The 26783-nt window shown below is 41.3% G+C and overlaps 1 protein-coding gene across 2 annotated transcripts in view; it reads right to left on the bottom strand.

Annotated features, from left to right (window-relative positions):
* Window positions 1–25999, bottom strand: part of LOC146026457 (uncharacterized) — a 396721-nt gene extending 370722 nt beyond the window's left edge. For both annotated transcript variants that reach the window (XR_014454461.1, XM_083157147.1), the window contains exon 1: window positions 25748–25999. Coding sequence is in view for 1 of the 2 variants with exons in the window: in XM_083157147.1 (XP_083013273.1) it covers window positions 25748–25817 (70 nt within the window). In the remaining variant the exon portion in view is untranslated. The remainder of the gene's footprint in view (window positions 1–25747) is intronic.
* Between the last annotated feature and the right edge of the window lie 784 nt (window positions 26000–26783).

Below are 26783 nucleotides of genomic sequence, written 5' to 3'. Positions count from 1 at the left end.
TTACAAATGGTGACAGAATACTGTATAAGACCTATATGTGGATGAGAACCTTGGATCTAGTGATCATTAAGCAATATGGTTTACTATAAAGATAAGGCCCAACGGTACTCTTTACCTAGCACGGCGCCCACGATCTTGATCGTGGGCATCGTGAGGTAAAAAATCGCGTCGGTCGCATCGTATGCGGGCTAAAGATGCCCGGCCGCGACGCGACCGACGCGATGTCCACGATTTCCCCATTGAAAACCATGTTAAACATGGACATCGCGTCGGTCGCGTCGCGGCCGGCCATAAATGTGCACACGATGGCCGCGACGCGATGCCCACGATTTGCCATAGGAATCAATGTTAAAAGGCCCGATGGACACGATTTTCATGTTAAATGGCTGAATGGACCCGATTTTACCATAGGAAACAATGTTAAATGGGCCTTAGAGCCCAAATAGTTACCCTGAACTCTGAAATGGCCCCCCCAATTGTTTACGCCACCCCACGATCAACGTCAACCCGAAGCGTGGCGAGCGCAGCGAGCCCGCGAGGGGCGGCGGTACGCGTCCTCCGACCTTTTCATACCCCCACTATCCACGTCGGCGTGGAGTTGAGAATAGAATAGTGTGGCGAGCGCAGCGAGCCACCGAGCCCGAAGCGTGGCGAGCGCAGCGAGCCCGCGCGAGGGGACGCGGATACCTTCACAGGTAAACGCGTCCCTTCGCGGGCTTCACAGGTGTCCGCGTCGCCATGGACACCTGTGAAGCCCGCGAGGGGACGCGTATAGCTGTGAAGGTATCCGCATCCCTTCGCGGGGCTCGCTGCGCTCGCCACGCTTCGGGCTCGGTGGCTCGCTGCGCTCGCCACACTATTCTATTCTCAACTCCACGCCGACGTGGATAGTGGGGGTATGAAAAGGTCGGAGGACACGTACCGCCGCCCCTCGCGGGCTCGCTGCGCTCGCCACGCTTCGGGTTGACGTTGATCGTGGGGTGGCGTAAACAATTGGGGGGGCCATTTCAAAGTTCAGGGTAACTATTTGGGCTCTAAGGCCCATTTAACATTGTTTCCTATGGCCACATCGGGTCCATTGAGGCATTTAACAGTAAAATCGTGTCCATCGGGCATGTTAACATTGATTCCTATGGCAAATCGGGAGCATCGCGTCGCGGGCATCGCGGGTACATTTATGGCCGGCCGCGACGCGACCGACGCGATTTCCATGTTTAACATGGGTTTCAATGGGAAATCGCGGGCATCGCGTCGGTCGCGTCGCGGCCAGACATAAATGTACCCGCGATGCCCGCGATGGGCGCCGTGCTAGGTAAAGAGTACCGGCCCAACTCATGCCTACAGGAAAAAAGATATTGGGTTTTGGGAAGGCTGATTTTGCAATTCTTTGGCAAATTGGTGGAAATTGGATGGATTTGCAGGGAGATGGGAATTTTTTTTTTTAATACAATATTTAAAACAGACCTTTGTACTAAAAGGCTTATGAAATGCACCAGGAAAATGAAGTCAAAAGAGGTATCTACTAGTAAATACAAACAAACTCAAAATAATAATGCCATGTGGAAGGAGGCTAAGAAGGTGATCAGGAATGCAAAGGTGGAAGCTGAAGAAAAAATTGCCCAGAAAGTCGATAAAGGATGTAAAAAAATTTTTCAAAGTATATAAGTGAAAGGAGTATATAGGTGTCCACATTACTGGAATGCCGCATTTGGTGGATTCTGGTGGGTGCAACTAAAATGTAAGATATACAGTATGTCATAGCTTTGCCAGGGTCCAAAGTTACTCACTCCTCATAATCAGTCCCAAAGTGCATACTGTAGGTAAATAAGTATATATCCACTATAACCACTCTTGAAGTCCCTCTCATAGGTCGAACCTGATAAACAACAATGATGAGCCACAGATCAAAGTGCCTAGCATAGCCGGCAATAACTTAAAGCATGGCTCGTGGAGGTCTTCAGTGCTCATAGAATATCAGCAACTCCAATTGCCTTAAATTCATAATTTCAGTTGGATTATAACTGGGACACATCCTAACTGGGGCTTTACTGCACATGTGCACAATAAACATGTGATCAGGAGATATTTGTACTGCTTTTATCAGAGTACGGAACCAGGGGAAACGGACATTTGGTCTACAGCAAGTTGGTCGACAGTCATTAGGTCGACACCATTAGGTCGACATGCTGAAAGGTCATCATGGGTCTAGGTCGACAGGGTTTTGGTCGACATGAGTCTAGGTCGACATGGGTTTAGGTCGACAGGTCATTAGGTTGACATGGGCAAGGTCGACATTCAAAAGTTCTTTCACTGTTTTTTTTAGCCGAGATGTGCCGACAGGCGGTATTTCATGCCCTACCATCCACTAGGGCGTGGAGGGAGAATAAAATAGTGTGTCCAAAGCATGGCGAGCGCAGTGAGCCATGCGAGGGGACGCGATGCACATAAAACTGTTTCCATGTCGACTGTTTTGACATCCGGGTCAAAAAAACAGTGTAAAACTCCATGTTAACCTTTTGACTGTCGACCTTGCCCATGCCGACCTATTGTTTGTGTCAACCTAATGTCTACCTAAACCCATGTGGACATTGACCCATGTTGACCTTTCAGCATGTCGACCTAGTGGTGTCAACCTAATGACTGTCGACCAACTTGCTGCAGACCAAATGATCCATACCCCAGAACCAGGAGGTACAGTAGGGGGCAAACTTATAGCAACTGATTGCCGCCACTTCTATCACTGCTTGATTTTGATTCTACTGTAGGTACTTTTTTTGGTACTCTAGTTTTTTAGTAAAAAATCAGTTTAATGAGCACTTATTTGAACCGTTCCTTAGACTTGCAAATGCCACAGTCCATAAAGATGAAAGGATCCAATCTATTTGAAGAGTAGTTCACTTCAGTTTCCTACTATAATTTCTCTTACGGTATATCAACTGCCAGATGAATACTTAAGTTACAGTATGTACACGTGATGGAATCTCCATAGCGACTATCACTTGTTCCAGAACTTATAACAGCGGTTCTCAAGCTGTGAGTCCTGACCCCAAAGTGGGTCCCGACCTTCTCAGCATGGGGTGACTATTCTAAACTCATTCAGTGATTCGAAGAGTCTAAAAATCTGTTTAGTTGTCTGTTATTTTAGACTCCTCCCATCATTGTGTGCCTCCACAATGCTGCTATGTACTGTATGTGCTGTCTGCTGACTACACATGTGATGTGATGACCTTCTGCAGTAACTTGCTGGGGTCCTGTAACTATTTTTATTGCCTGATGGGATCCCAGGGCAAAATAGTTTGAGGACCCCTGACTTATAACTCCCTGGTATAATTGCATGTGGACTTCCTATTGTGCAGCCCTGCTCTGTAGACTATATACTGTAATAAAAAATAAATGAAAATATGTATGTAAGACACAGGGAAATGTACAATCTACCACCCATAATGAAAAAGGCCTCTACTGTCAACCTCACACAATTTTAGACTCAAACTTTATAAAAACAACAAACCACTGATATGACTCAAAAACTCAATTGCAATCCAAAAACATATTTCAAAAGCATAAGCGCCTAAATCAGCTTCATAAATTGTATTCCTGGGGGTAAACAAACATAAAAAAAGACATTCGTTTAGAATGTGCATGTTACGTGTAAAAATATCTAAATGTATCAAAATGCAGAATGTAAACATTCTCTGATTTATTCAACTTGTCAGCAAAGAAATAGACTGTGCTATTATAGTGCATTTTACTCTTTTTATTCATAAGACAACATTTTATAATGTAAATGTTGCCGACAGCCAATGCAGATCTTGAAGCTGATCTGAATTTGTCCTCAAGGTCATAAACTGTATCATAGTTGTGCCAGTTAAGAACAATTGAATCTGGACATTTGTTCTTTAATGCATTATGTCTACTATAGCGCTTCTTCTTTATTTTTTTTTATTTTTTTAATAGACAAGGATATATATATATATATATATATATATATATATATATATTTTATTATTTTTTAAATAAAGAAAATTAACTAATCTTAATAATTGAAATGTATGCTACATAATTACGGAATAACACCAGATATTGCAAAATGTCTGTTTTTAGGTCAGTTTTAGCCAATGGTTGTGTATTTCAAGAGGATTAATTGGACCACGCCAGATCAAGTAGGTGGTGACACCCATACAGCCTTATGTGATACGAGAGTAGTAAAGATTATATAGGAAATAATACAAATTCCCAATGCAATATTCAATACATTTTTATCACTACAAAAGTGCAAATACAAAAAAAAAAAATTGAGACAGGACACGTTCGCTAACTTATTGCTCATTTACATTTTTTGTAGTTCTCTACTAAGTATTACCCTTACGCTATCACAGTGCTATCCTGGATAAACTAAAATATGCAAATTATAGAGATTCCTGGATTTCTATTGAGATGCCAGAAACTGTGTATATAAATAAAGAGCACCAGTCACAGAGCCTTCAATAATAAACTCCTTGAGTAACCCTATGGTCACCCAGAAATGGAGATGATGGCACACAAGATCACAGTTGTAACATGCTTCCCCTACATGCTTCTCCTACTGCCACTACTGGATATTACCCTCACAAACAGTCCTTGATGGTCAGTCACTTGTGATTGTGGGGTAGATTTATTAAGCTCGGTGAAGTGATAAAGTGTCTGGTTTTTATCACCGGCCAATCAGCTCCTACCTGTCATACTTCAAATCAAGCCTGTAACTTCACAGTTAGGAGCTGATTGACTGGTGATAAAAACCAGACACTTTACCACTTCACTGAGCTTCATAAATCTGCCCGTGTCCCATGCAGTCAGATGATAATTGTGCATACTCCGGCCTTATTGAATGCACCGGGTCTCCACACACATACTGTACAACTTTGCATAGCTTTATGCCTGGAGAGGTGGAATGGGGCGGGCATTTGTAGGTCAAACACATTAATCCTCCTTTCACTTCACAATCCTGGTTCAGCCCAGATCACTGAACACTTGCTTCAAACCTTGGCTATGGCTGGACCTGGGGTATTACCAGGTCTTATTTGCAGCCTGTACTTGGATATGACTTATTCAGCGCTAGTGAACCAGTTCCACATACAATTTGAAAGGCGCTTGTGTCAGAAGACCCTTGGTCGTCATCACCAGATAAAATAATTTATGTATCTTCATAGTAAATCAAGAGGATAAACAGGCCAATATTGATTAATTCATGTGGATTCCACATATATGAGTAATTTGTATCAGAGCTCTTTGACTGGTCACCCAAATGTAACGTGAGTCACATTTATATGTAACACGAGTGACATGTCATCATTTATTTTAAGTATAGTTTGGTTAACATTCAGTTTTTTGTTTTTGTGTCAACCATACGCTTAGGGTATTATAAGTAGTATATTAGTATAACAAACATATTGAAATATATTATTAGGAAAGCAGGTTCCCATATCCATTCTATTTCAACAGGAGTCACAATAAATGTAAATACTCATACAAGTATACATTTTATTTTCTGCTTCTCAGCATTTAAATTGTGGATTTTAGCTCTATTTTTGTGTTGCCCTTAAACGTCTCAAAGTTAATTGTCATCAAATGTAACGTGAGTCACATAGAATGATCCTGAATGAGAAAGAGTAAAAAAATGTGTAGGAGCATTGTGGAGTGTTATGAGAAAAATGGAGTGATGTGAAATATCTAGGACAGATTTGCAGAGAGCGAAAGAGCTGTGCATGGAATGGAAAAGGTGGATGTCCTTTTGCCAATCCTGGAGATGAGTGGTCCAAGTCATTTTAGTGGGTCAAACAGTGACAGCAACAACCATCACAGCTGAACTCAGTGGGCAGCTGACCAGATACAATGGCCAATATGTATTAATCCTTAACAAGAGATAAATGCAAGGGTGATAAAGAGAGATAAATGTCCAGACAATCACCTCCTAACTGCCATGTTACAGCCTGTGTTTGAGTCAGTAAGGAGCTGATTGGCTGGACGTTTATCTCTCTTTGGGGGTTATTCTAGTTCATTCTTTCTGACAAAATCCTTCTTAGATGGACAAAACCATGTGCACTGCGGGTGGGGCAGATGTAACTTGTGCAGAGAGAATTAGATTTGGGTGGGGTTTTTCTTCAAAGTGAGATCTATATTGCAGGGTAAAATAAAGCAGTCAGTATTTTCCCTGCACAGAAACAAAATAACTCACCCAAATCTAATTCTATCTGCACATGTTACATCTGCCCCCCTGCAGTGCACATGGTTTTGTCCATCTAAGAAGGATTTTGTCAGAAAGAATGAACTAGAATAAACCCCTTTATCATGTGATAAAGCCTTGTTAATCTGCCCCACTATGTGAAACAGAAATGTCGAACACAGTTGGTCCAGCAGCCAAGCATGATGGCCCGGGAAATGACAGTTGAAGTCAATCCAATCAGCAGCCAAACCAAGTGTGACAATAGCAATGGCATTAGATCAGTGCGCCCAGCAGCTAAATAGATATGGGAATCATTGTGTTTAACAACAGCTTTTTTTCCCTATTAATAGGACTATCCTATAGGTGACTTTCATGTCTTCTAATGTGTCCAAATAAGAGTAAGTGGGAAGCAGGGCATGTAGCTAAGCAAGGGTGCATCTACAGCACTAGCAATGGTTCCTTAAAAGTTCAAACGGATTTACTAGAAGGACCTGACCTGAACATCTGGACTTCAGACTAGAGTAGACATGGACCAAATTATAGGAATTAGAATTGTGTTTTCATCAAAGATCCACAAATCCCTGTATTTTGTGTAATTCTGTGTTAGACAGCAGGTACTACTCTGTTTCAATAAATCTTAAAAAATACGTATTTGTAATATCTAGTCTGCACAACCAACCACTTCTCTAAATTACAAAGCTTCAACAGACCTTCATTTCTGAAACAATTATATTTGCCAAGAACATATTTAGGGAAAGAGCTTTAAGGCAGAATCTGGAACTATACAGTATTACAAAGTATAGTATGATTGATGGTAAATTTCCTGTTGTACTTTTCCCCTCTTTATAATATTCCAGCAGAGATAGTTGACAGCTGCTGCCGATTTGGAGTTTGCAGTACCTGTGCTATTCCTAGAAACACAATTGCTAATGATTCAGAACTTACAGTTTGTTATGAGATGACTGTTTGTTCTAGAGAGCAATCAAATTGAACATCCTGATCATTGCCAGGACAACAGGATATGCACCCTTAACAAGTTTGTTAGGTTTATGTTGCAGACTTTTCTTCCAATGCTAACAATACCAACTTCCTACAGTATATATGTATATTTACTGTTGACTCCATCAAGCTCTTTGTAAATATGCAACATGCCTATAAACATGTTATCCATGTCACCATTTAATTTCTTAAAATTCAAATGTTACTGGTTATAATCTGTAAGGTTACAAGAGTAGAATGGCAGCACATATATTCTTGTCTGTCAGCCCTGGGGCCATGGGTTTCATTCCAACCAGGGTGGATTTTCACTGTGTTCTTGTCTGTTACCTCAATGGCTTGTACCAGTGATGGCTAACCTTTTCACTCTAGCTGTTGTTGAACTACACATCCCAGCATGCCCTGCATCCGTTTTGGCATGGCCAAATAACAAAATTGTAGCAGGGCATGCTGGGATGTGTAGTTCAACAACAGCTGGAGTGTAAAGTTTAGCCATCACTGGCTTATATTTACAAAAGGTGCCACTTCTTGTAGGGGGGTGTTAGACCTGAAAATTTAAAGCAGTACTCACTTTATTATAAAGCATGGAGGCCTGGACACTGACTGTTACTGCTGTGTGGAACTGAACTTTTTAGCTCTATGAACTTGTGGCTTATGTGAATAGAGCTCATGATACAGGGCTGCCATCAAGGAGGGATGGCCGGTACTTGAGTCCCATTCCGTTTGGGTCCCAGGGGGACTGCAAGTTCCCCCGGAATTGTCAGCGGGCTTGTTGCACTGGCTGAAGATTATGACAGCTTTCAAATAACAACTGCTGACAACCTGACGGGTGCCCTCTCCAAGGGCAATCTAGTTTGTATTCTGCTGCACCAGTATAGCACGTCTCATGGAAAAAAATGATATAGGTTGAGGTGTGTGCTGGCTACATACGACAGGTAAGGCACCAGCTGGAATGACATGAGGGGGTGACACTGGCTACAATGACACATGAGGGGGGCACACCTACTGAAATGACACATGAGGGGGGGAACGGCTAAAAAGGACATGAAGGGGAGGAGCGGACTTGCTAAAATAGCACAATAAGGCCAGCTATCTTACTGTAGGTCAATTAGTTTAGGAATACATGGATGCTAGTGTGTGTTACCGAAGGGTTTGTGTGTGATTTCGGGAAGGAAGAAAAATTATTGTTCTACTTAGGCCGCCATTTGCTAGCAACAACTACTGTATCACCAGCTACTTCTTATCGTATGTAAAAATGAACTGCCCTTCAATGTGCAAGTTTAGAAACACATGGACACCATGGAACAAGTTATTCCTTTTTTCTATATAGTTTGTGCCCTGTTTCAATGAGGTGCTGACAGAGTAATTTCTTATCTGCTATTACAATTTCACTTTTTACTTTATCTACTCTTTAATTAAAAGGTCATCAATAAAACAACAGCATTTAACAATACTGGCCACTCCCTTCTTCTCCAAACCTTCAGTATACAGGTCTTCGTTACTCATCCTCCGTGGCTTAGCCTGGTCTATCTCTGGTCTATCTCTTCTACTTTTACTTCAATCTCTTACTTCTACTCTATTCAAAAAATTCTCTTTATCTACATCTACATCACCTCTACTTCCACTTCCCATCTAGAATTCCATAGCTTCTGTCCCTGGCCTCCTTCTCTGCTCCCTCTACAAACCTTCTCTTAATAAGCGTATTAGTTCCTTTTAACTTTGCTGCCACCCTTATGCAGACAATGACTCCATTTACCTCTCTTCTCCAGACACATATCCCTCTCTCCTCTCCTACAAGAGTCATATACTGGATGTCACAACACGTATTTCCCCATCAATATTATGTCTGACCTACACATATGCAGATTTTTAAGTGATGACCATGTGCCAGCACTCGAGTTTGCAAGACACTGGACTCTACCCACAATACTGACACTGCAAGTCTGTCTCACTGCCAACTCCTCTACTGTGCCTTTTTGGTTTTCAGCCATCCTGGTGACTCTTGGTCTACAGTATTTCAACAGAAAACATGACCTCATAGTTCGTCAGCTTTATGTATCACCTATGGAATTCACAGGACCATTCCTGGTTTAAATAAATCACCTTGGCAAATAGTGGCACCAAGCATTGTACAGCTCCAGCATGTCTGCTAAAGCAGGGAGCTTTATCACCTGGTGGATCACCTGCTGCTTACAAATAGACACAATGGCCATGCGGCATATTACACAAACATAGCAGTAAACAAACAAAATTCAAGTTCCCATAATGCCACTTATTAATATTTGAAGGACATCAAGTACATGCACAACAAATTATAAGCAATGTTTTACCCAAATTTAAGATCAAAGTCCAAGTTATGGACGTATAAACAAATGAAACTCCAAAAACACACTAGAATAGCTAATGAGAAACAAAAAACTATTCAACACTCCAAGAATGGACGTAGACTTTTTTTCTTCAATAAAATGTATATTAAGAAGATGAAGAACAGTAATCTATTCCCACTTCATATTGTATATGTGATCTTTTCCAAGTATAAAATGTATCTTAAACCACACTTTGCTGTTTTTGAAGGAAAAAAATGCTGTTACTATGGGCCAGCGAATAAGTATTTTCTGCATAAGCAGAGTACAATAGAGGATGGAAATCAAAGAGTAACAGTAGTTTTATAAGAGAAGTTAACAGGCCGGGCAGAAGTGAACTCAGTTACTGTACATTGTACATACTAGTTCTTTCAGAAATGCCCAAGTCATTGTAAAGGATCTTCCCATTGACCTGCAGGTGTTCAGTCTGGAAGTTATTAAATGTTCCAAGTTACACTAGGAAAACAGTTTTTAATAAAGGAATATAATTTTATCTGGCTAGCAGTTCTGCTAATATTCCTTAGGGTAGTCCATTATACAATAACCTAGTGTATAAAGACTTTCCCACTGCAGAAATATAAATGCACAACATAACATACAGGCCTGTCTGGACATTGGTTCCGGTGAGGTAAATCATGATGTGGACTGCAGCTGTTATGTTTTGAGTGTTCTAAATCTCATCAGCAAATAACATGCAGTGCTTTTCTATGTCAGTTGTATACAGTATGTACAATATATGTACTGCATACCCCTCAACTTTTGTTATTAGTGATTCGTGCGGAAGACGCTTTCCGAGAAGGGGCGGGGATATGAGCTGATCTTGGTCAGAGGGATGTGGTCTAGCGCTGCGGCTCCCCAGCAGTGATCTTAGGCTCCCCAAAATGCCTCCCCTTTACCCATGGGACATTGCGACCCGTGGGAGGGACAATGAGACAGTCTCCAATTAGGGGGACAGTTAGAAGGTATGTGTACTGTATCTTATCAGCAAATAACATGCAGTGCTTTTCTATGTTATGCTGCCCATACAAATGTGAGATATTACATGCAATCATTCGATTTCGGCCACATCTTGCCGATAAATCGATATGATTGCATGCATTTTTGAGGGTACATTCGACGCAATGAGCAGGCACGCCATCGAATGTCGCATCAATAGATATTATGTGCTGCACATAATATTTATCAAATTCCATGAGCAATCATATGTGGTTTTTAACCACATGCGATTGCTCGAATGCTATCAGTGGCAGATTCGGGGAGCGGGTCCAGGGTGGGGACCGGAGCTGACGGAGGAGGAGCGGGACCAGAGTGCTGGTGTGGAGTGGGTACCTGAGTGCTGGTGGCAGTGGAGCTAGAGACCGGAGTGCTGGGGACCGGAGATGGGGCCTGGAGAGGGGGAGCCTGTGACGAAGCACTTTCAGGAGGCGGGACACAGCAGCATTGCAATGTCCCATCGCATCTGATCACATAAGTGTATGGGCACCATAAGATGTATACCTATACTGTATGTATCTCATCAGCAAATAACATGCAGTGCTTTTCCATGTAAGATGTATTCCTATACTGTATGTATCTCATCAGCAAATAACAAGCAGTGCTTTTCTATGTAAGATGTATACCTATACTGTATGTATCTCATCAGCAAATAACATGCAGTGTTATTCTATGTAAGATGTATACCTATACTGTATGTATCTCATCAGCAAATAACAAGCAGTGCTTTTCTATGTAAGATGTATACCTATACTGTATGTATCTCATCAGCAAATAACATGCAGTGTTATTCTATGTAAGATGTATTCCTATACTGTATGTATCTCATCAGCAAATAACATGCAGTGTTATTCTATGTAAGATGTATACCTATATATAAGAAAGATTTCAAAAGACCAATTCAAATGGCAGCAGCTTATTGGCTAAGAGAAAGCCATCTGTCTTGGTTCTAAGCCAATCAGTGGCTTCCTATTGATTTGTTATGGTGCCCGCTGGCAATGATAGGGTAGGGATCCTGGCATTTGGCCCCAAAATGTCCACAATTTCAATCCCAGAAATCCCGGGATTAACCATTTTTAAATCAAATTAAATGGGCTTGACAAAAATGCCCCAGGATAGGCATCCCTAGGCACAGGGCACCAGTATGAAAAACAACAAGAAAGTAGGTGTATGGTGCACAATTGACAGCCGTTGGCAAGGGGAAGTCACTCCCCTAAAAAGGCATACAAAAAAATATAAATATGCCAATGATTTCACACAAGACGGTTCACAATGATATATTATATTTAATATCTATAAATAAGAATAATATAAAAAATAATTACAATGGTAATAATGAGAATCATAGAACGAGAAATGTAAATATATCACATATATATCATACTTTCTCTATAGTGGTATATGTTGCAGAATAGACCATTACAAAGTCATATTATCCAATTGGATAGATGATAAAGTTTAAATTACAATCCTATGATAATCCACTGATCGGCACTAAAAAGATGGAAGAATTGTAATTCAAATTTGGGTGAATTTGACGCAGTGTTCCCAAAATATTGCTCTATAATTTCTTGAGCTCTAGTCATGAGCTCTTGAAATGATAGAGCAATACTTTGGGAACACTGCATATTCACCCACATTTGGATTACAAATCTTCCATCTTTTCAGTGCCTATCAGTGGATCATCATAGGAATGGTAATATAGGTTGAGTATCCCGTATCCGAATATCCGTTATCCGAATTATTCCAAAAACCATACATTCCAGAAAGTGGAAAAAAAATTTTTTTTTTTTGCTAAAAACTTACTGGGTACAACTGTAACAGCACTACTGGGGACATGATATGTAACTGGCACTACTGGGGACATGATATGTAACTGGCACTACTGGGGACATGATATGCAGCAGCACTACTGAGGACATGATATGTAACTGGCCCTACTGAGGACATGATATGTAACTGGCACTATATATGTTCAAGAAAATTATTGCTTGGCATTCAAATTCAGTGCCTGAGATAGTACACAAACATTTTTCATGTTTTGAAACCTTGTTTTTTGAACAAATAAAATATATTTGTGTGCATTTCATGTGGTTGATGTGTTTATACAGCATAAATGCAAGATACTTCAAAATACATCATTGAAATATTAAAATATTCTGAAATACGGAATAATCCATTATCCAAAATTCTGCTGGTCCCGAGCATTTTGGATAAGGGATACTCAACCTGTATAAACTTTATCATCTATCCAGTTGGAAACTATGACTTTGTAATGGTCTATTCTGCAACATATACCACTATACAGAAAGTATGATATATATTTCATATACAGTATTCACCTTTCTCGTTCTATGATTCTAATTATTACCATTTTAATTATTTTTTATATTATTTTTATTTATAGTTATTAAATATAATTTATCATTGTGAACCATCTTGTGTGAAATCATTCAGCCAGTGCTGGCATATTTATATTTTTTACAGGGCACCAAAATGTCTATGTTATGACACTGCTTGTGGCTAGGGCACTTCCTTTGAGGCAATGACTCTTTTTTTGGGCGTAAGTCCCCTTTTTTCATTAAACAATGTTGGATTGTACAATATGCTTACGCATACGGTAGTTAACATATATATCAGAAGTGAAAGATTGCCTTAGTAGCCACAAATGCTCTATGTGATACACATCTGTATGAGCGCAAGAGGGTGAGCAAACGTTTATTTATTTATTTTTTAGATAACGATTTCCAACCGTTACTTTCCTGTTGGATCGAATATCCTTGGCTGGATGCCAGCTTAAGCTCTTTAAAACTCATACACTACTAGAATCCTCAAGTTACTGAAGTGGTAAAAGCAAATACTGGAGTCAGCAGAGTCCCCCTCTATCGCAGTTCTGCACTTGAAGCTTTTACAGTTAAGGGGGGGAAGCTTTTAAATGAACTGTATCTGATGTGCTTAAAACAAGGGTAGTGCAGATAAAAGCAAAATTCAGTAGGGAACCCCCTCCATATATAGTGATGATTTATGCCAATTAATTCACTGCTTACAAATTCAGGTAATTTTAACATCTGGAAAGGACTTACTGTAAGCTCGAACTGAATAACCCATTAGAACATTTGCAGATAGATTTGTCTTAAATTACTTTATTGGATTTTGCATTAGTATTTTTGTTACTTGTTGGCTGCATTTGAATGGGTGTTAAACTGTAAGTGCTTATATTAAAAGAATAAACTTTTGCCAAAAAATAAATGGTTTGCGTTTGACAGAAATATTGCACGGCGATTGATTTAAAAGTGCTAACACGTTTGCCAAGCATAAAACAGAGGAAACACGTGAGCGAGGAGGTAAGAATCAGCAATTTGATGGAGTTTTTAATATGAACCCACAACTTACTTTCAGCTCTACTTAATACAACTGTGGAACTTCAGTAATAAACAGGAGGTAAATTTTAGCGTAAAACAACCTCATTCAGCATTTGGCTGGGTTAATGTAACCTCCGAAATAAAAATTGGAGAACTGTGTATGCCTTTAGCTGCCACTTAATGAGTGTTATGTGATGACATCATTGGGAAAAAATGGATGATACTACCAACATTTTATTTAAAAAAAGAAGTCCGTTACAAGAAACACTGCAAGTCTGACAGCGGAAATTTCCTTTATACATATTGTACATGATTTCTATCAATTTAAATAATCTGTTCTATACTACACTTTGGTTATCCATCAAACCTGGTTAAAGGAGAATATATATATATATATATATATATATATATATAGAGTTTTGTGGAACCGGCACACTCAATCCTCATGAAACAACTGCTGGGGTGCCGCACTCAGGCTACAGTCCAGGAGGGGGTACAGCCACAATATATATCAGTATAGAGAGCACTCACCAGTCTTCAAATAAGATGCAAATAAAAGGCTTTTAATACATCACCAAAGTTTCATGCCAGTAGTCGACGTTTCGAGCCTCGCAGGGCCCTTTGTCAAGACAGACAGGATGGGTCACAGCCCCAGAAGTTATTTCACCATTGGTACATGCAGGGTTTATATCCCCCTGAGACAGGAAGTACCATCACCAATCGCTCATATCGCTTTCATACTTATAAATCCAATCCAGAATCACACTACAATATTATAACATTAGCGAAAGCATACAGAGATATAAAGTGCTTACTTGTCTTGAGAAGTCCCGCTAATATAAGAACTTCTATCACAGTATAACTCCTTAATAAGATAGCGTGCGTTCCACTGCGCTGGAACGCATCTACAGGAAGTTCCTCGAACCAATAGACGGACAGCGCGTCATATGCAGCTGCCGTCTACATACATCAGCATCATACCTTCACTTCCTTGTTACTGGAGGTTGCTAAGTTACCGCTCACTCAGCTATTAAGCTGCAGCGCAGCTGTATGCGTTCCATATCAATAGCTGGAACGCACAGCCATTACTCATAGCGCAATACCATATTTTAAATAGACTAGAACCAGCGAATAGGTGTAGGGACTACCTGTCTCAGGTGCACAAACTAGTATTAAAGGCACAAACAAACAACACACAACATATAATTTAAAAACAGGAGGGAGATCAGGGCAGGCCAAGCGGAGGTCAAGAGACCAATCACACTGCAGCCTATCAGAATTCCCCTCATCTAAAAATTATTTTTAGAGTCTTGGCACATATCAATTTTACTTTTACTTCAGGTGGTGGATACATAATTCATTACCTCATTGAAAAAAATACTACATTAGAGAAAAATATTATCCCACTAAGGGTATATAACAGTCAGGACACAATTTATATATTGCTTCGTGCAAGAGCTTAGAACATGATTATTTCAGAGAAAAATGTTCATGTGAGTTTTCTCATTTAAACCCTTAGGCGCCACAGTGTCCAATCGATGGATCCACTGGGCCTCCTTTCTTAGAAGCAGCAGCCCCCTATCGCCACCTCTTGGAGGAGGGGGAATCCAGTCAATGGCCATACATCTCAAAGTTGACAACTGATGTTTCTCTTTAACAAAGTGGGCTGCCACTGGTTTGTCAGTGGAGCCTGTGGAGTAGGCCAATCTGATAGAGGATCGATGTTGATTGATCCTTTCACGCAGAGTCCGAATAGTCTTCCCCACATACATGAGGCCACATGGGCAAATCAAGTAGTACACCAGGTGATCCAGCTGACAGTATAACCGGTGTCTCAAATAGATCTTGGTGCCACTATGTGGATGGCAGAAATAGGTGCCAGTGATAAGTACCCGACAGGTGGCACAACCAAGGCATTTATAGCACCCATTCTTCTTAGTGAGCCATGAGTCTTGATTGGCTTTGACAGGTTTCATATTGGGTCTCAATAGATGATCTTTCAAATTGGGACCCCTGTTGACACCTAGAAGGGGAGGAGCTGTGCCCATTTTTCTAAAGGCTTGATCAGACGTTATCAAGGACCACTGTTTCTTAATGATACGTTTGGTGTTATTGAAATTAGTATCGCAGTGTGTATTGAAAATTATCCTTGAATTAGCCGTCGGCTCTTTAGACTTTTTCTGCTGCTCAGAGAATTTTTTTCTGGCTTTAGTGAGGCTTCTACTGATAGTTTTCAGACTGTACCCCCTATCTGCAAATCTTTGCTTGCATTCTGTAAGCTGAACCTCCATAGTTTTTTTCTCAGAATTGTTCCGCATTACCCGTAGGAATTGCGAGATGGGCAGATTGGATTTTAACGAATCTGGGTGATGACTTGTAGCCCAGAGAAGAGTATTCCTGTCAGTTGGTTTTTTGTACAAAGTGTACCCCAACAGTGCCCCATTCTTGAGGACCGTAATGTCCAAAAAGTTCATAGCATGCAAATCTGAGCTTGAGGTAAAGCGTACTGGTGTGTCCAGACTGTTAAGTACCGTGACCATATTCAAAAAGGATAATTCATCACCTACCCAAATCATAAATACATCATCGATGTATCTTTTGAAGTATTTGATCTGCCCTGAGAAATGCGGAAAAATGTGTGTCTGCTCATATTCATGCATATACAGATTGGCGAAGGCGGGGGCCACATTGGTCCCCATCGCCGTCCCCGCCAGCTGCATATAGTAAACATCTTGATAGAGGAAGTGATTATATTTAAGCACCATATCCAACAAACTTAACATATACTCAGTTGGAGGTCCTGAATAGGGCCCTTTGACCATAGCTGCTTTGACAGCTTCAATGCCTTCTGTGTGTGGAATGATCGTATACAACGAATTAACGTCTAGAGTACACAGAAGGCATTCAGGCTCCAACACCCCCAGACCATTGATTTCACTCAGGAACTGTGAGGTGTCTTTGAGGTAAGTTGGAGTCAGTTGGACCAGCGGTTGAAGATAGTGATCTAACAATTTAGCCAGAGGCTGTAAAATAGATCCTCGGGCAGAGATGATAGGACGCCCGGGAGGATTGACGAGGGACTTGTGGATCTTCGGCAGCGTATAGATTATAGGGCATACCGGGTGTTCCACTGTTAAGTATTCCTTAGTCTCCTCGTCAATCCATCCCTGTACCACTCCTACCCGAATCATCTCATCAACCTTAAGTTTGATAGTCCCCATAGGGTTGGCGGACAATTTTAGATAGGTCTTATCATCAGCCAATTGTCTTTTAATTTCAAGATCATAATCCACAAAATTTTGTAACACTATAGAGCCACCCTTGTCGGCACTACGTACCACTATTAAGGTGTCATCTTGTAATTCTCTAAGTGCTATTCTCTCAGCAGGGGAGAGATTATCAGAGATCCTATTTTTATTGGCTGAGTCTTTACATTGCTGGTCTATCACTCTCAGAAAGGTTTTTAAGCTGGCATTGGTACTAACAGGGTCATAGGTGCTAGGCTTTTTAAACACTTTTTTCTGTACTGGAGGAGTGGTGGATGGCAACTGTGTGGTTTTGTTATCGAAATACTCTCTAAGTCTGAGTTTTCTACCCATTTTAAAATGGTCAATTGACCACTGAAATGAATCAAATCTATTGGTGGGTATAAAATTCAGACCTTTGGAGAGGAGGGTTTTTTCAGGGTCAGTAAGTTCCCTTGCTGACAGATTAAATATTAATTCCTGTACCCCCTGTAGTTTTTTTGACGCCCTCCGCCTTGATATCCCGCCCCTCCGCGGATGCGGTCTTTGGCACGACGGCTTAGCACGTCTCTGCGTGCGGGTCTGGGGCCTTGGTCTAAAAAAGGCGCAGAGTTGGGCTGTTGATATGAAGTACCCCTCAGGGGTGGTAGGCTATCACCAGTGTCTGTTTCAGACGAGGAGTTAGACACTTGGGAATCAGGTTCCCTATAACGTGGTTGTCTTGATCTAAAACCTCCCCTCTGGTTGTATTGTTGGGATGACCCCTCCCCCGTCAACCATTTATACACAGTATGCCTCTGATAGTCACCCTCCACAGTCTCAAGTTTCTTCCTCTTAAAGGCTATCAAGTCTGCTTTATATTTATCAATCTGGGACTGAATCCGTCCCAACCAGTCTTCAGACTTGTCAGCCTTCAAGATGTGCAAAAATTCTTTCTCATAATCGGCAATCTCAGTTTTAGTTTTATTGAGCTCAATGCCCACTTCTTCAACCACCAGAGCCAACAGGTCAAGAGAACATTTATTTAACACTCCACACCATCGGACACAGAAGGACGGATTACGTCGACCGATGGTGGGAGTGTTATGTACTCTAAAGCCTCTAGGTATCCGCTTCTTGCGGTAATACTCAGAGAGGAATTGACCGTGGAGGGTTAAATCAATTTCCCTTCTTTTTAATCTGTGTAGCTTGTGGAAGTGGTCATTGGCAGTTGCCGATGGTAATTGAGCAAAATCAAGTTCAGTAAATAAAAACTTGTCTATTTCATCGTCAGTCAAGCTAATTTGCACATTCTCCGCATCACTCAGGGCAATCTCATCAAACCCCAAGAAGCCTGTAGCCATTTGAGGACAAAAGAGTTCACAGTATAACCAACAAAAGATACTATCAGAATTTTATGCTACAGCCAAGACTCTGACTAAAAACAAACACTAGATTGAAGACAGCTAATATGCAGCATATCATACGAATCAGGTGAAAAGAATGTACTTCTGGAGGAGTCACGCTTTCCCATCTATAGGTCACAACGCAGTCAATGTAACTTGAAATATCCTCAATAATCCATTTGTCAATCTTGCGCAGTAAATTGTATCCAATGGGTGCACAGTTCAGGAAGCAGGGCTATCAAATTGCACTATTTCCATATACATAGAGTTTTGTGGAACCGGCACACTCAATCCTCATGAAACAACTGCTGGGGTGCCGCACTCAGGCTACAGTCCAGGAGGGGGTACAGCCACAATATATATCAGTATAGAGAGCACTCACCAGTCTTCAAATAAGATGCAAATAAAAGGCTTTTAATACATCACCAAAGTTTCATGCCAGTAGTCGACGTTTCGAGCCTCGCAGGGCCCTTTGTCAAGACAGACAGGATGGGTCACAGCCCCAGAAGTTATTTCACCATTGGTACATGCAGGGTTTATATCCCCCTGAGACAGGAAGTACCATCACCAATCGCTCATATCGCTTTCATACTTATAAATCCAATCCAGAATCACACTACAATATTATAACATTAGCGAAAGCATACAGAGATATAAAGTGCTTACTTGTCTTGAGAAGTCCCGCTAATATAAGAACTTCTATCACAGTATAACTCCTTAATAAGATAGCGTGCGTTCCACTGCGCTGGAACGCATCTACAGGAAGTTCCTCGAACCAATAGACGGACAGCGCGTCATATGCAGCTGCCGTCTACATACATCAGCATCATACCTTCACTTCCTTGTTACTGGAGGTTGCTAAGTTACCGCTCACTCAGCTATTAAGCTGCAGCGCAGCTGTATGCGTTCCATATCAATAGCTGGAACGCACAGCCATTACTCATAGCGCAATACCATATTTTAAATAGACTAGAACCAGCGAATAGGTGTAGGGACTACCTGTCTCAGGTGCACAAACTAGTATTAAAGGCACAAACAAACAACACACAACATATAATTTAAAAACAGGAGGGAGATCAGGGCAGGCCAAGCGGAGGTCAAGAGACCAATCACACTGCAGCCTATCAGAATTCCCCTCATCTAAAAATTATTTTTAGAGTCTTGGCACATATCAATTTTACTTTTACTTCAGGTGGTGGATACATAATTCATTACCTCATTGAAAAAAATACTACATTAGAGAAAAATATTATCCCACTAAGGGTATATAACAGTCAGGACACAATTTATATATTGCTTCGTGCAAGAGCTTAGAACATGATTATTTCAGAGAAAAATGTTCATGTGAGTTTTCTCATTTAAACCCTTAGGCGCCACAGTGTCCAATCGATGGATCCACTGGGCCTCCTTTCTTAGAAGCAGCAGCCCCCTATCGCCACCTCTTGGAGGAGGGGGAATCCAGTCAATGGCCATACATCTCAAAGTTGACAACTGATGTTTCTCTTTAACAAAGTGGGCTGCCACTGGTTTGTCAGTGGAGCCTGTGGAGTAGGCCAATCTGATAGAGGATCGATGTTGATTGATCCTTTCACGCAGAGTCCGAATAGTCTTCCCCACATACATGAGGCCACATGGGCAAATCAAGTAGTACACCAGGTGATCCAGCTGACAGTATAACCGGTGTCTCAAATAGATCTTGGTGCCACTATGTGGATGGCAGAAATAGGTGCCAGTGATAAGTACCCGACAGGTGGCACAACCAAGGCATTTATAGCACCCATTCTTCTTAGTGAGCCATGAGTCTTGATTGGCTTTGACAGGTTTCATATTGGGTCTCAATAGATGATCTTTCAAATTGGGACCCCTGTTGACACTTAGAAGGGGAGGAGCTGTGCCCATTTTTCTAAAGGCTTGATCAGACGTTATCAAGGACCACTGTTTCTTAATGATCCTCTGCCCGAGGATCTATTTTACAGCCTCTGGCTAAATTGTTAGATCACTATCTTCAACCGCTGGTCCAACTGACTCCAACTTACCTCAAAGACACCTCACAGTTCCTGAGTGAAATCAATGGTCTGGGGGTGTTGGAGCCTGAATGCCTTCTGTGTACTCTAGACGTTAATTCGTTGTATACGATCATTCCACACACAGAAGGCATTGAAGCTGTCAAAGCAGCTATGGTCAAAGGGCCCTATTCAGGACCTCCAACTGAGTATATGTTAAGTTTGTTGGATATGGTGCTTAAATATAATCACTTCCTCTATCAAGATGTTTACTATATGCAGCTGGCGGGGACGGCGATGGGGTCCAATGTGGCCCCCGCCTTCGCCAATCTGTATATGCATGAATATGAGCAGACACACATTTTTCCGCATTTCTCAGGGCAGATCAAATACTTCAAAAGATACATCGATGATGTATTTATGATTTGGGTAGGTGATGAATTATCCTTTTTGAATATGGTCACGGTACTTAACAGTCTGGACACACCAGTACGCTTTACCTCAAGCTCAGATTTGCATGCTATGAACTTTTTGGACATTACGGTCCTCAAGAATGGGGCACTGTTGGGGTACACTTTGTACAAAAAACCAACTGACAGGAATACTCTTCTCTGGGCTACAAGTCATCACCCAGATTCGTTAAAATCCAATCTGCCCATCTCGCAATTCCTACGGGTAATGCGGAACAATTCTGAGAAAAAAACTATGGAGGTTCAGCTTACAGAATGCAAGCAAAGATTTGCAGATAGGGGGTACAGTCTGAAAACTATCAGTAGAAGCCTCACTAAAGCCAGAAAAAAATTCTCTGAGCAGCAGAAAAAGTCTAAAGAGCCGACGGCTAATTCAAGGATAATTTTCAATACACACTGCGATACTAATTTCAATAACACCAAACGTATCATTAAGAAACAGTGGTCCTTGATAACGTCTGATCAAGCCTTTAGAAAAATGGGCACAGCTCCTCCCCTTCTAAGTGTCAACAGGGGTCCCAATTTGAAAGATCATCTATTGAGACCCAATATGAAACCTGTCAAAGCCAATCAAGACTCATGGCTCACTAAGAAGAATGGGTGCTATAAATGCCTTGGTTGTGCCACCTGTCGGGTACTTATCACTGGCACCTATTTCTGCCATCCACATAGTGGCACCAAGATCTATTTGAGACACCGGTTATACTGTCAGCTGGATCACCTGGTGTACTACTTGATTTGCCCATGTGGCCTCATGTATGTGGGGAAGACTATTCGGACTCTGCGTGAAAGGATCAATCAACATCGATCCTCTATCAGATTGGCCTACTCCACAGGCTCCACTGACAAACCAGTGGCAGCCCACTTTGTTAAAGAGAAACATCAGTTGTCAACTTTGAGATGTATGGCCATTGACTGGATTCCCCCTCCTCCAAGAGGTGGCGATAGGGGGCTGCTGCTTCTAAGAAAGGAGGCCCAGTGGATCCATCGATTGGACACTGTGGCGCCTAAGGGTTTAAATGAGAAAACTCACATGAACATTTTTCTCTGAAATAATCATGTTCTAAGCTCTTGCACGAAGCAATATATAAATTGTGTCCTGACTGTTATATACCCTTAGTGGGATAATATTTTTCTCTAATGTAGTATTTTTTTCAATGAGGTAATGAATTATGTATCCACCACCTGAAGTAAAAGTAAAATTGATATGTGCCAAGACTCTAAAAATAATTTTTAGATGAGGGGAATTCTGATAGGCTGCAGTGTGATTGGTCTCTTGACCTCCGCTTGGCCTGCCCTGATCTCCCTCCTGTTTTTAAATTATATGTTGTGTGTTGTTTGTTTGTGCCTTTAATACTAGTTTGTGCACCTGAGACAGGTAGTCCCTACACCTATTCGCTGGTTCTAGTCTATTTAAAATATGGTATTGCGCTATGAGTAATGGCTGTGCGTTCCAGCTATTGATATGGAACGCATACAGCTGCGCTGCAGCTTAATAGCTGAGTGAGCGGTAACTTAGCAACCTCCAGTAACAAGGAAGTGAAGGTATGATGCTGATGTATGTAGACGGCAGCTGCATATGACGCGCTGTCCGTCTATTGGTTCGAGGAACTTCCTGTAGATGCGTTCCAGCGCAGTGGAACGCACGCTATCTTATTAAGGAGTTATACTGTGATAGAAGTTCTTATATTAGCGGGACTTCTCAAGACAAGTAAGCACTTTATATCTCTGTATGCTTTCGCTAATGTTATAATATTGTAGTGTGATTCTGGATTGGATTTATAAGTATGAAAGCGATATGAGCGATTGGTGATGGTACTTCCTGTCTCAGGGGGATATAAACCCTGCATGTACCAATGGTGAAATAACTTCTGGGGCTGTGACCCATCCTGTCTGTCTTGACAAAGGGCCCTGCGAGGCTCGAAACGTCGACTACTGGCATGAAACTTTGGTGATGTATTAAAAGCCTTTTATTTGCATCTTATTTGAAGACTGGTGAGTGCTCTCTATACTGATATATATATATATATATATATATATATATATATATACACACACAACCAAAATTCCAATGCGCAAAAGGTCCACTTTTTTTACACAGGTCTGTACAGTCGTAGTAGCCTTTTGAATGCAGTGCAGCCTCTTCTCCTTAAGGTAGACTATCCTCGGCTACCAAGCGAATTCACGTGGAACAAAATAGAGGAGGCGCACACCGTAAGCATATATGATATAACACTTTACTAAAACATAAAGGCTCACGTACATTTCAGTTTAAAAATATGAACACAGCAGATCCGTCACCAGCATATGCTACATTGGCAACCAGGCCGGCACAAGTCAGCTGTTCCACAGCAGGGCAGCACTGGGATGTTTCCACGGCTTGCGGACCAGACCAGCCAGATCTCCAGCGTTACTGCAAGCTCGATGCCAACGCGTTTCATCACGTAAGGACTTCATCAGGAGGCGTCAGGGGGTGTGGACCCCTGACGAAGTCCGTTCCAGTGACGAACTTATAATAAATTGTATGGGAAACTATACACATACATTTTTTTTAATAATATGATAATAAACAATTAAAATGTTTTAATCATAATTATTCTGTGGAAGGAAGAGTGCACCCAAGTAAACTAGTTCTTTTTTTTTCTTTGTGTAATTTGTTTACACATACTGGTAACAGAAATAGACTTACAGTATAATCAGGGCCAGTGCTAGGTTGTTTGGCACCCCCTGTAAACAATAAATTTGCACCTTACTATACAATACAAAGTGACAGCACTTGCGAGAAGAAAGAGGTGTGGTCTCACATGCATGGGGTGTGGCCATCCAATAGTTCCCCTATTTTAAATCCCATCACACAGTAGAGGAATCTTGCTCATGATACTCATCACATAGTGCCCTTGATTACACCACACAGAAGTGCCCCTTATTCAAGTTATGCTACACAGTAGTGCTCCTTACACATAATGCCAACAGTAGTATTGCCATCTACACACATAATAGTCACAGAAGTAGCATTGCCTACACACATAGGTAGCGCAGCATACACATGTAATAGTCAAACTGAGAAAATGGCTGTGTGCTATATTCTCACAGGGTCTTTTATTCAAGCAGCAGTCAAATGTAGGTACTCAAGCCACATGAAACAAATAAACAAATAAACAAAAGCAAGACTGCGCTAAAATATAGACCAATTTTATAAAAACTTGATACTAAAATGAATTAAGAATATAACAAACAAAGTTAAAAAACAAAATTACAAAATTACAATAAACAGTATTCGGATGGTGTTAGTAACACTAATTTTGTAATTAGTAAGCTGATTATGGAAAATGTTAGAACTATAGTATATATAGTCAAGTCCTTGAACTGATATAGATGATAGTCAGGTTAGTATACAGAGAGAGTCCCATTAGAACAGATGTATTAATTAATTATTTTCCATTAGTAAATGTTAGAAAGTCAAAATGGCATCATGATGGTAAATAAATATGCTGTAAGTACAGGCATTTGGTGTCGATGTAGTTACCGCTCCTGTTGCAATTAATACAGCAGCTGGATGGCGAATTGGAAATTGACAGCTCCTGGCTTGGTTGGCAATTCAATCTGCCTGATCTAGAATCTGACGCCGTTTGATGAACCCTGGTACCAGAAAATCCCCTTCACTTACATTTCTCCACCTCACATAATCAGCCCCCAGGGAGGTAGGGGGATGGGGAGCAGAGTGGGGAAGACATGGCAGCTTTAAACACTTAGTGCTGCTCCATGTGCATGAGGGGGGGTGTTTCTCAGGTGCAGAGGCCTGGTGGAGAGAGGAGGCAGCTACCGCGCTCTTTGCTGCTGCCAGGGGGAGATATGGGGAGACGGTAAGTGGAGCTGGGGAGAAATGGCAGCTTCCCACCCTGTGCTGCTGCTGCTGCTGTTGATGGGGGGGGGGGGGGGGGGTGTCAGGTGTGGAGGCTTTGTGGAGAGAGGAGGCAGATTCTGTGCTTGACGCTGCCAGTGTGGTGGGAGGAGAAAAAGAAGCAGCAGGTTATTCAAATAGACTTGGGGGTGGCTGTATTTTATCTCAGTACCTCAGTCAGTTTTATTATGCCTTCTGTGCACAAGCAAGGATATTCCTAAAACCTGGACTGTTGGTATGCCTTGATCAACGCATTTGGAAACCACTGTGCTGTATTGTTAAAGGTTCTTGAACACAAGTAGTCAGAGGTTACTAAAAGGGTGCAAAGCATACTTGTCTATACTCTGGCTGGGAGGCTTCTGAAAATTGGGCCCCCCTCCCGCCATGTCCACAGATCCCACACATCTTTGACAATCAAATATTGGGATTCACAACTCTTCAAGGTGGGGGCAGGGCTAAAATTATGTGGATAGATAGAGCACCATCTCACCAGCGGGGGCATTCTGGCGAGCCCTGGCACTGGCTGAGAGATGTTTAATTTGTATATGACAATGCATTCCTTTTACTAGAAAAGGTTTTGCTTTCACTTTTGTTCTTCCAGTGAGAGATGACAGTTTGTGCTATAAACATAATATATAAAACACGACATATCACAATCACAGGACAGTATACAGTACACCAAACTTATTTAACCACAATCAACCACAATGACATCTACTGTATGTACATAAAGCAGACTGAAAGTGTATAAAGCATAAAACAAAACAGAAAATGAAAAAAAAAATCAATTTAGGAAATTTGAATAACCTAAACAGTGTCAAAATAGTTACCTTTAAAAATTGAAGTAGACTCAATGGCTGAATAGGAGGTTACAGTGAGGGATACATAATCACAGTCCATTTCCCTTTGAAGACAATTAGCAGTGTAACCGTTCTCTGCAGAAACTTCCTCCTAACCAAAGTAAAATATTATGTTTTGTTCCGTTCTCGGAAAACTGAATTCCAGTCATTTCAGCTCACACTTTCCAATAACTGGCAAACATCATTCCTTATCTGTCCCATACACAAAAACCTCTTGTTTTGTCATCAGCTGTATTTGTTTATGTAGGAAGTTTGAATACGTTTATCCTCTCAGCTGATCAGAGGGATGGGCTTTGTACAAATATCAAAAGTGAAAGTAAAACAAAGCATCTGTATTCACTTGTGAAGGATGCGTGTAGCTCCAGTGCTGCATTTCAGCATACTTGCCTACTTTTGAAAACTAGTGTCAGGGAGATTTCAGGCGCTAGTAAAATGAACCACATTGTTGAAGGGGAGGCATCATGCTCTGCGCCAAAGGGCGTGTCTAGTGCCACCCATTAACTGACACTCAGGGGTGTGTTCTGCATTATCAGATGAATACCTTACAACTTTTATTTGTTTTAAATTGTGACCTGCCAACCCAAGAAGGGGCGGAGCTACACACCAGGTGGGTGTGGCCTTGGCCTAGCACCGCTATCCCCGTTTCCGTCATTCCAAGCAGCTGGATAGCCCCCGGCTCTCTGCCTGCACTCCCTCTGTCCCTGCATTGAATAGATGCTGCACACATGCACATCTCTTCAGTGAGCTCTGGCTCCACCCAATTGCTCCTGTGGGACAGTCTCCAATTAGTGGGACTGTCCCACTTTAATAGGGACAGTTGGTAGGTATGATATAGTACTAAAAGCAGCAAAAATAACATTTTAAGATGAGTGTACATACAGGGCAATATAATAAACAATATTGCTCATGTTGGTGTAATATCGTTCATAATATTGCCCAGTGTGTAAACAACGAAAGATAAGTGCTCATGATAATAGTACACACAGCACCAAGCTACATTACATAC

The sequence above is a fragment of the Crinia signifera genome, chromosome 8, assembly GCF_055691185.1.
Source record: "Crinia signifera chromosome 8, ASM5569118v1, whole genome shotgun sequence".
Lineage (NCBI taxonomy): Eukaryota > Metazoa > Chordata > Amphibia > Anura > Myobatrachidae > Crinia > Crinia signifera.
Note: the sequence above shows the minus strand (reverse complement) of the source record. Positions and strands in the feature narration are given on the sequence as shown.